At 41.9% G+C, this 10,989-nt stretch overlaps 1 protein-coding gene and 1 pseudogene across 1 annotated transcript in view; both read left to right on the top strand.

The window, feature by feature from the left end:
* The window catches only part of NCR3LG1 (natural killer cell cytotoxicity receptor 3 ligand 1), a gene marked incomplete at its 5' end in the record, with an annotated part of 48,624 nt that overhangs the window by 12,451 nt on the left and 25,184 nt on the right, over positions 1–10,989 (top strand). The window contains 2 exons of the mRNA XM_006892077.1: positions 7,150–7,476; positions 8,631–8,713. Of these exons, the coding sequence (XP_006892139.1) occupies positions 7,150–7,476; positions 8,631–8,713 (410 nt within the window). The remainder of the gene's footprint in view (positions 1–7,149; positions 7,477–8,630; positions 8,714–10,989) is intronic.
* LOC102852656 lies at positions 2,122–3,679 on the top strand (annotated as a pseudogene).

Raw genomic sequence — 10,989 nt, 5'->3', positions numbered from 1 at the left:
ATGATATCTCATAGTTGTTTTAATTTGCATCTCTCTTAGGGCTAGGGATTTTGAGCATTTCTTCATGTGTTTGTTGGCCATCTGAATGTCGTCTTCGGTGAAGTGCCAGATATCACTTCTGATGTCAGGTGCATCCTGATTGAAAGCAGAGAATACCAGAAGAATGTCTATCTGTGTTTCATTGATTATGCAAAAGCATTTGACTGTGTGGATCATAGCAAACTATAGTTAATGTTGATAAAAATGGGAATTCCAGAACACTCAATTATGTGTACATGCAATCTATACCTGTTGTTGTTGTTAAGTGCCATTGAGTGATAGATGACTCATAGTGACCCTATGAATGAAAGACTTGAACACTTGTATAACTTTCTTCATTTCTCCAAGTTCATAGGGTTGCCAGAGGCAAGCTATTTTGGAAGTGGATGCCACTCCTGCTTCCAAGCTTGTTTTAATTGGGGAGCTCCACCAAATACTGTCTGCTATGGGTAGCCATTATCACATTTGACACATCAGTGTCACAGTGTTCAGCATCACAGCAACCACGAGTTATCTCTGTACAGCAAATGGACAGACCAGTTCTATATCTACTTAGAAATAAACCTAATTAGAGATACAAAAGACTCACACAAAGAAAAAGGACAAAACATGGCCAGAACCCAAAAGATATAAAAAAATGGGAAACATGCTTTATTCTTGGACCTTGTGAGAACATAAATTCTTGTCAAAGCAATCTATAGATGTAATACAATCACACCCAGATTCTATTGACATTCCATAAAGAGATGGGGGAAATTCACATGGAAAGGATAAACAAAGAACTTCTGAAGAAGATAGTAGGACGTTCTGTTACTGCATTTTTAAATATCATTGATTCAACTATGACTCAGAGCAACTGACCTGAAATTTGCCCTATCCTGTGACATCTTCATGATCTCAATATGCTCAAATGCATTTCCATACTCAACAGTGTAAATATGTCTTTTTGAGGGTCTTGTTCTCTTTTTTTGACCCTTCTATTATAGCATGATTTCTTTTTTTCCCCTGACAAGCCCAAATGATGTGGGACAAAATTTCGCCATTATTGTTTCTGAAGAGTACTCTTGCTTGTGCTTACACCAAAACAGACATATTCATTCTTCCAGTTGTTGTTATTAGGTGCCTTCAAGTTGACTATGACTCAGCGTCCCTAAGAACAGCCGTCCTGAAATGTGCCCTGTCCTGTGCCATCCTCATCATCTCTGAGACACAAGAACCCATAGCTGAAGTCACAATATTACTCCATCTTGTTGGGGGTCTTCCTCTCCTTCGCTGACTCTTTATCTTTCCAAGTTGGTAACCCTTTCCAATGAACAGCCTCGCCTAGCTACATGTGCAAAGTATGAAGGATGAAGCTTCCATCATCCTTGTCTCCAAGGAGCATGCTGGCCACACCATTTCTAAGACATATCTGTTTGTTCTTTTGACAGTCCATAGGCTATTCATTAGTTTTCCCCTGCACCATAACTCAAAGACATCAATTCTTCATCTGACATCCTTATTCATTGTCCAGCTTTCTGATTTGTAGCAATCTATACCTAGACCAAGAAATTGTTGTTCAGACAGAACAAGGGAAACTTCATGGTTCAAAAGTCGAGAAAGGTGAATGTCAGGGTTGTATCCTTTCTCCATACCTATTTAATATGTATGCTAAGCAAATCATTAGAGAAGCTGAACTTTATGAAGAAGAATGTGGCTTCAAGAGTGGAGGAAGACTCATCAACAACCTTTGTTACACAGATGACACAATCTTGCTTGCTGAAAGCAAGGAGGACTTGAGGCACTTGCTACAATATATCATGGACTATAATCTTCAATATTGATTACATCTCAACATGAAGGGGGAAAAAATCCTCACCACTGGGCTAATAGGCAACGTCATAATAGATGGAGAAAAGCTTGAAATTGTCAATTATTTCTTCTTACTTGGATCCACAATCAACACCCTAGGTACTGGCAGTCAGGAGATGTATAACACTGGCAAAATTTGTTGTCAGAGACCTTTCCAAAGTTCTGAAGAGCAGTGATGTCAGACTAAAGACTAAGGTGTGGTTAGCATTATGTGGCTTTCCCAGAGACACCATGAACTGCATCACTCTTTCCACTGTACTGCCTGGCTCACCCAGCAAGACTGGCGGGCAAGCCCAGGTGATCCTCAAGCCCATGTTTTCAGGGAGAGCACGGAGCTGATGTGATGCGCCCAGAGTTTCCAGATTGCCCAGTACGTGTGCCTGGTGGTCAAGTATGCCATGGACACCCACTACAGATTGGGCTTCTCCACCCATTATGGGAACACCATGGAGGTGTTGTGGGCCTGCCTGCTCCAGGACACAGCCTACGACGTCCTGGGCATAGCAGTCATAGGAATCCACAAAGGACACTTTTTCCCTGATAGCAGTATTGCTGGATTCAGCAAGACTATGGCCAATGCTGGGAAAACTTTGATCGGGCCTGCCCTGGACAGAACCTTCCAGAGGAAGGCGTTCAAGAACATCATGAACCTGGTGCTGCTGCATAACATGATTAAGCTGATGGCTGTGTGCATGGAGTGCTCCAGAGAGGCCCCCTACACCAAGAGACTGGGTGTCAAGAAAGAGGTGGAGATGCACACCCATGTTTATCACGGCTTTGTTCACGATAGCAAGGAGTTGGAAACAACCTAACTGCCCATCAACAAAGAATGGATAGAGAAGCTGTGGTATATTCACACATGGAATACTACGCTGCATTGAAAAACAAGGAACTCATGCAATATTCAAAATGGGTGACCCTCGAGGACATTATGCTGAGTGAAATATCTCAGTCACAAAGGGACAAATACTGCATAGTGCCACTGTTGTAAAACAGGACTGACATTGGGGTTGGGGAGAGACTGAGAAGGATGAGATAAATAATGTATACTGCATTGAAACAGAAAACTGTTTAAGAGCGATATGTGATTAGGTATTATTGTCATGACAAGAATCTGGAACAAAGGCTGCATAGTGGAGTAGACCTGGGGGGAGGGATTGTAAAACAATGGGGGAACTTTATTTTTCAAAGAGAAGAGTGTACTGGGAGGGAGGACTGGGCAGGAAGAAAAGTGCACCAGTGAATGAATGGAAATCCAAAGTCTCTGTAAATTTTCATTAAAATTAATAAAAAAATTATTTTAAAAAGAGGTGGTAGGCTGAACGGACAAGAATCACTCAGTGTTTTGCGTCTACTGCTTCAAAAAGGCTTCCTGCCTGCTGCCAAGACTGGACGACAAGGAGAACTGCCTGGTGCTGACGAGGCCAGTGGAGGCAGCCTGTATGCTCAAGCTGTTTGCCCCTCAGCAGGTCCTGCAGTGTATCCTACCTAGCCCACTAACTGAACAGGAGGCATGCCTACAGGACCCCATCACTGCTCCCCCTCTGCAGCCTCCTGGTGGTGCCCACTACACAAAACCAGGCTCATCTGGTGAGAGGGTCTTGGGGTTAGGACAGGTTTTGCCACCTTGTGGAACTTTCTACAGTGATAATGCCTGTTCCTGGCTGGTTACTTCCTTTTGGGGATTGCCAAGGTGCAAACCCTTGTTATATGGACTCTGCAGGCCTCTTCCCCTTTTTGACTTTTGCTGTTGAGTTTCTCTTCTCCCCAGAAGTCCCAGTCCGACTAGAGCACCCCAGGATGGCCCTTCCCTGTGGGCCAACAGCACACCCACACCCTCTGTGAGTTTTCTCCAGAGTGACTAGACCCTTCATACCCAAAGGGGCCTGGTGCTGTTTACACCTTTATGTTGTATTTGCTAAGTGAATCACTAATATTAAAATTAACCATTTGGGGGTGGGGAGAGAGAGGAAGACTAAAGTGCACCTGATTCAACCTGTGGTTGAATCACCTGCTATGTATCTGAGAGTAGGACAGCAAATAAGGATTACAGAAGAACCTATTCCTTTGAATTATGGTGTTAAAGAAGAGTATTGACTATTCCGTGGGCTGCTAAAAGAACAAACTGATTTGTCTTGGAGAATTTGCGAGCAGAGTGCTCCTTGGAGGCAAGGCCAGCAAAACTTTGTCTCACATACTTTGGGAACAGATCACTAAAACTTACTTTCTAATCTGTCTTGGTCTTGAAGCCTCTGCTGAAAGTTCTGATCATAAACAGCATGACTATCTCCACAGACAGACATGTAGTTGGTGTTTATGAAGTACATTGACTTCATAAATCAAACCCAAGTCTTTAACATAAGGGCATGCATTTCTACTATTAAACCACCACTGTCCCCCAGGTGCTTAAGTAGAAATATTTTTTTATTCATCTTGTTTGGTTTTCAGATTCCTGGACCTGTGGGTTTTGGAGTCTCTGTCAATAATTTTGGGTTACCCTTTGAACGTAGAACAAAATGCGCCTCAACTTCCAGCGAAACTGACTAGTAACACCAGGGAGGCACTCTGTCCTTAGAGTAATCAACACTGTAAGGTCCAAAGAGTAGCGTTTGCCCAAGGATCAAGCCAAGAGGGCAGAAAATGGAAAGACAAAGATTAATGGAAATGAGGATTACAGGGAAGTGGCAAAAGTGGAATACATCGTGGGTATTGTAATTAATTATAGAGAATGAATTATTGAGTTAATTTTCTTAAAACCCAAAATGTGTATGAATGGTAGAATGAAAAATCAATCTACTTTGCTAACTTTCCCTCAAATCACACTTGACCTGTCTGGGTGATGTTGATGGGCATGGTTATTTCATTCTTTAATTACTGTTTGGTTTTATCCTTTCTTCCTTAAGTACATTAATTTAAGTACTATCCACTGTGTAGCTGTTAGTTATTAGTATTTTTGTGTAGTAGGAGTATGGCTCACTATTTAATAGGTTTGCTTTACAGTGAACTGATCTCCAAAGATTTCCTTTTAGAAATCAGTGCCTCTCCCCCTCCCCTTATGTTCACAGTCCTTACTGTTTTACTAAATATTAAGTGTTCTTTGACAATTCTGGTGCTCACAGATTTTGGGGGATGAGTAAAATCAATCTGCCATTATCCTAGAAATTTTGTTTTGTTTTGTTTTTAGTAAATGAAGCCTATTTTATTACTTCAGGTGTTAAAAGATAAAAAAAATATCAGCGTAGCTGTTGTATTTAAAAAAGTGAAACTACGTACTATGGAAACTTTGTTTTTAAACCCACAGATCGAAGGTGCCTTAACAAATTTTTTTTCCATTTAGATTTTAAACTGATAGGCTTGTCATTTTAATATACATCACTGGAGATCTCTTAATGGCTTATTTGGAAAAATAAACCTGTGGAAAATAGTTTTGTATTGTTCTTTTTTTAAAAAAAAATCACACATGAAAAGGAGAGAAAATGAAAAAAACAAGCCCATTTGGATCATTGTTAGCCATTATGACTGTACATATTCTTTTCCGTCTCTCTTTCTTTTGTGATAGTCTCATGCTACATGTGGCACCTTTTGTAATTATCTCACATTTCTTGACTGTTTTCTCCTTCATTTCTTTGCTGTCCAGTTGACAGTTTTTATTGACATATCTTCACCCTTACTGATTCTTTTTTGTCTGCGTCCAGTTTACTAGTCTTTCACTCATAGGGTTGTTGGGGGTCCCCTACGACTCGACGGCACTTAACAACAAACGACAACCAATTTAATGATGAATCCATCCAAAGTATTATTAATTTCTGTTCTAGTATTTTTTCTTTTTATCATTTTCTTTTTATTCCTCCTTAGAGTTTCCACATCACTACTTATATTACCTATGTGTTCTAGCATGCTGCCTGTTTTTTCTGTTAAAGCCCTTATCAGATTAATTGCACTTATTTCATACTCTCTATCTGATAATTACAAAACCTCTGCTATATTCTAGTCTTGTCTGAAGTTTGTCTTGTTATCTCACACTATGCTTTAGCGTTGTTGTTATTTTTTGTTGAAGATCAGACATCCTATATCAAACTAAAGGAACCTCTATTATAGTTTAATGTGCTGTCGAGCCACCTGCCACTCATAGCAACCCTATGTACAACAGTCCTAAACCTTGCTCTATCTTGTGCCAGCCTTATTGTCTCTGACTCACCTACCTCCATTACCTCAGTCACTGAATCAATCCATCTCACCTAGAGTCTTCCTCTATTGCGCTGTCTCTCCACCCTCCCAAGCATGACATCCCTCTGCAAGGACTGGTCCCACCTTACAACATGTCCAAAGTATGTCAGACAAAGCCTCAGAATCCCTGCCTCCAAGGAGCAGCCTGCTCTCACCCTCTCTAGGATGAACCTGTTTGTTCTGCTAGCAGCCAGTGGTATATTCAAAACTCTTCTGCAGCACCACAGCAGAAAGACATTAATTCTTCTTCTGTCATCCTTAGTGATTACCCAGCTTTCTGATGCACAGCAAGTAATTGCAAAGATTATGGCCTGGATCAGGTCTCCAGACTTAGTCTCCAGACTGTCGTCATTGCTCTTCAGTACTTTGGAGAGGTCTCTGGCAGCAGACTTTCCCATTGCAATTTGCCTTTTGATTTGCTGGCTGCTGTTACCAAGAGTGTTGATTGTGGAGCCAAGCAAACTAAAGCTGTTAATAATCTCAATGCCATCACCATCTATCTTGATGTTGCCAATTGGGCCAGTGGTGAGAATCTTTGTTTTTCTAATTTTGAGCTTCAATCCATAATGAAGTTTACAGTCCTTGACCTGCAACAAGTGCTTCAGATCTCCTCAGTTTCAGCAAGTAGTGTTTTGTCATGTGCGCAGATTGTTGATGAGTCTTCTTCCAATCCTGATGCCACATTTCTCTTCATAGAGCCCAGCCTCCCAGATAATCTGTTCTGCATATAGACTGAAAAGTTATGGAGGACACATACCTGGCACACACCCTTCCCAATTTTGAACCCTACAGTGCTTCCTTGCTCTGTTCTGATGACTGCTTCCTGGTCCAACTATAGGTTTCACATAAGCACAGTCAAGTGTTCTGGGATTCTCATTCTGCTTTATAAAGTGTTTATTAGCTTTTTGTCTTATGGAGAAGCAGTAGCAGTGATGAATAGATATGGCAGAAGCCAGTTAGGGTGAATGTTGGTGGGGAAAAGGGAAGCTTCAGTGTTGAGCCTAACTCTGCTGGTCTTTTCTCTCCTGCCAGCTTATCCAGTCAGCAGCTTGCTGCCAGAGAGAGCTGTTGTGAAAATTAATGAAGAAGTAACTCTTGAGTGTGAGTCACATAGGTTCTACCCAGAATCCATTAATATAACGTGGGTGAAGATGACTCAGACGGACCCTCATGCCGTGGAGATTTCTGAGGATGTCATCTCAAGTCACACTGTCAAGAACAAAGATGGCACACTTAATACCACTAACTACCTGAAGTTCAAGCCCTCATTAGATGATAATGGGAATATCTATCAGTGTGTAATACGGCACAAGCTCCTTTTAACTCCCGTGAGGTTCAACTTTACCCTCACTGTGATCAGTAAGCATTTTCCTGAACATTCTTTACTTTCTCTGGTGGGACATAATAAAAACTTTGGCTCCCAGATGAAGTAAGATCTTTACTGAGAGCCAATGGGGAAGAAAACTTGAACTAGAGGGATTAGAACTGAGGTCAGCCCCAAAGTTAGCAGCACACACCTAAGTCTCAAAGCCAGGCCACCTGATCCAGTGAGTGAGGGGAAGTTACAGTAGACCTCAGGAGAAAATAGGCTGCTTTTCATTGTCCGCTCTTGGCAGCTTCAGAATGTTAGCTGGTCTTTGTGGCTTGGAGTAGAAAGTTTGCCAGCCGCTAGGGACCTGGAAACAGGATCTTAGCTGCTAGGGACCTGGAAACAGGATCTTGTCTATGTACCATGAGGATAATGGACTGTCAGAGATGATCCCTCCTTTCAGCCAGTTTGATCCAGTGAAAATTGGTGGCTGGCAGAGGCTGAATCAGAAGTCCTCTCTTATAGCCTATATCCTAAGGTGGGGAAGCTGCAGTAAGGTCCTCCAGAAGCCCAGGGTGTTTCTTACTTATCTTTATCTTAGGACAGCCCAGCTCACTGCAGACCTCCTCCTGTTGGTAGACAGAGTTCCATTGGACTCATATCCTGCCAGCCCTGGTCATGGCTTTGGTCTGCAGTGTGAATGGCTCTGCTGGAAGTAGAAACAAGTAGAGAAGGCAAGGGATCACTTGAGGCCCTGGAAAATGAGATCTGAATGTTCTTGTAGAGCCTGGAAGGGTCCTAGAGGAAGAGAGTATTTTCTCTTGGAAATAAGGGGTATCATCCTATAGGGTATTGGAAAGTGTGTGCGAGACATGGGGAATATGAAAATCGAATATGCTTTGTGTGTCTAGTACAAGGTATATGTTTGGGTAGTCTGTATATGTATGTTTTTGTATACATCTCTTGCATATCTTCTTGTAGGATTGTTCTACAATATAGAAATACATTCTCTTGTATTTCTGATGCTAAGCATACTTTTTAATGTGCAGAGGTGTATGAGACAGAAATGCAGAATTCCAAGAAATGTTGGTGGTGTTTTTACAAGAAAAATGACACACAGCCAAAGAAATCCTAACAGTGGCTATGTGAGTTCTTTGGTCTCTTCCAGTAAGTTTCCTTTTAACATTCTCCTTTTTCTTTGCAGAACCTGAGAAAGGTAACATGATGATAGTGGTTGTGAGCGTTACTATACTTGCTGTTATTTTACTTGGAGTTTTGGCCATAAAGGTAAGAAGCCCCCATAAAGTTCAGTGTTATAATTGGAGTAGGAACTCAGAGACCTGAAGATGTTTTTGGACAGATAAGACCTTGGACACTTTTCAGGATTAATGCTGGCCTCTTGTAAATGTGGGTTTGTGATGTGTGATTCTTTCTAATATTTCTCTGGAGATGAATTCTGTAGCTGATCTTCATGCAGTGGTTTCTGACCCTGGGGAGGTATATTGTAAAAAGACTTCCTTGCTTCTTCATAATATACATATAAGAGTAACTATACATTTAATTATGAATTGAACTTGACTAGTTCGGATCATGCATTTGAAACTCTAAATGGGCTGCATTATTTATGTATGTAGAAACTATAGGTCAAGGGGAAAGAATTCTGTATTCCCTGGCTCTAGGTGAGGATTTCTTCTCCCAGGGTGCTCATATTTTGCTGTTAAATCAATAGAAAGACTAAAATTTGGAGAAAAAATTTCTACCCTCACTAGATATTTACAAAGTTAAGCTATGATCTGCAGTTTACTGCAGCCTTCAGTACGGATTGAAGCTCAACATCAAGAAACCAAAGATACTCACCACTGGGCCAGTTGGCAGTATCATGATAGACAATGAAGAGATTGAGATTGTTAACAGCTTTAGCTTGTTGTTGTTAATTGCCTTCTAATTGAGCACAACTCATAGTGACCCTATGAACAAAAGTCCTGAAGCCCCTCTATAAATTTATCAAAGTTCATAGAGTTTCCAGAGGCGTGTTATTTAGGAAGTGGATGCCATTCCTGCCTCCAAATCTCTCATAGTATGTTGTTATTGTTATGTGCCATTGAGTCGCCTGTGATGTACAGCGACCCTGCGTACAATAGCTCTGAACTCTTACCTGTCCTGAGCCAGTCTCACTAATTCCGACACGCCAACCCACATTGCCCCAGTTATTATATCAATCCATCTCATCCTGGGTTTCCTTCTCCTGCACTGTCCGTCCACCCTTCTGAGCATGATGTCCTTCTCCAAGAACCGATTTCACCTGGCCACATGCCCAGAGTAAGTGAGGCAGAGTTTCAAAATCCTAGCCTCCAAGGAGATACTTGGTTTCACCCTCTCCAAGACACCTATTTGTTTTCTTGGCAGTTCATGGTATGTTCAAGACTCTTGTCCAATGCCACAATTAGAAGGCGTCTATTCTTCTTCTGTCATCCTTAGTCATTGTCCAATTCTCTGAAGTATAACAAATAATTGAGAAGACCATGGCCTGGATTAGGCACACCTTTGTATCTAGACTGACATTGTTGCTCTTGAGCACTCTGGAGAGGTCCATGACAGCAGATTTTCGCAGTGCAGTTTGTCTTTTGATTTCCTGACTGCTGGTGTTAAGAGTGTTGATTGTGGATCTGAGCAAACTGTAATTGCTAACAACCTCAGTCTCCTGTCCACTTACCATGGTGCTGCCATTTGGCCCACTAGTGAGAATCTTTGTCTCCTTGATGTTAAGCTTCAATCCATATTTAATGCTTTAGCTTGTGTGTCTCCAAAAAATCAACACTCTTGGTATCAGCAGCCAGAAAATCAAGAGACGAATTGCACTGGGAAAAATCTGCTGTCAGGGACCTCTCCAGAGTACTGAAGAACAATAGTGTCAGTCTAGAGACTAAGGTGTGCCTGACCCAGGCCAAGGTCTTCACAATTACTTGCTATGCACCAGAGAGCTGGGCAGTGACTAAAGATGACAGAAGGAAAATTTATGCCTTTAAGTTGTGGTGCTGGAAAAGACTATTGAATACATCATGGACTGCTAAGAGAGCAAATAGGTCCAACCATGAGAGGTGAAACCAGGCTTCTCTTTGAAATCAAGGATTTTGAGGCTTTGTCTGACATACTTTAGCATGTTGCCAGAAGAGACCAATACTTGAGAGGAACATCATGCTTAGAAAGGTGGAGGGAAAGCACAAGAGAGGAAGACCCTGGATGAGATGGATTGACTCAGTGATGGGGGGAGGGGAGTAGGTGTGTCTGAGATGACGAATTTAGCTCAGAATAGAGCAGGGTTCAGAGCAGGTGGAACCCATGCTACCTGGACCACCAAGTGGAATTCATCCTGTCTGATCCCTGAGCAGAACCCAGGCCATCCCAATGGAGGCTGCCTAAATAGAGAACACCACAGCAGAGGACATCTCACGAACCTTGTTCAGATTTAGAGGAGCAGACGGACTAGGAAGAAGGATTGGCCACCCACTTCTGAAATAGCAGGCCTCTGAAAACCCTATGCACAACAGAACACACGCAGATTA

The sequence above is a fragment of the Elephantulus edwardii genome, unplaced genomic scaffold (assembly GCF_000299155.1).
Source record: "Elephantulus edwardii isolate Elephantulus edwardi_28Jun2011 unplaced genomic scaffold, EleEdw1.0 scaffold00109, whole genome shotgun sequence".
NCBI classification, from domain to species: Eukaryota; Metazoa; Chordata; class Mammalia; order Macroscelidea; family Macroscelididae; genus Elephantulus; species Elephantulus edwardii.
The sequence above is the reverse complement of the archived record's forward strand: the minus strand, read 5'-3'. Positions and strand labels throughout refer to the sequence as shown.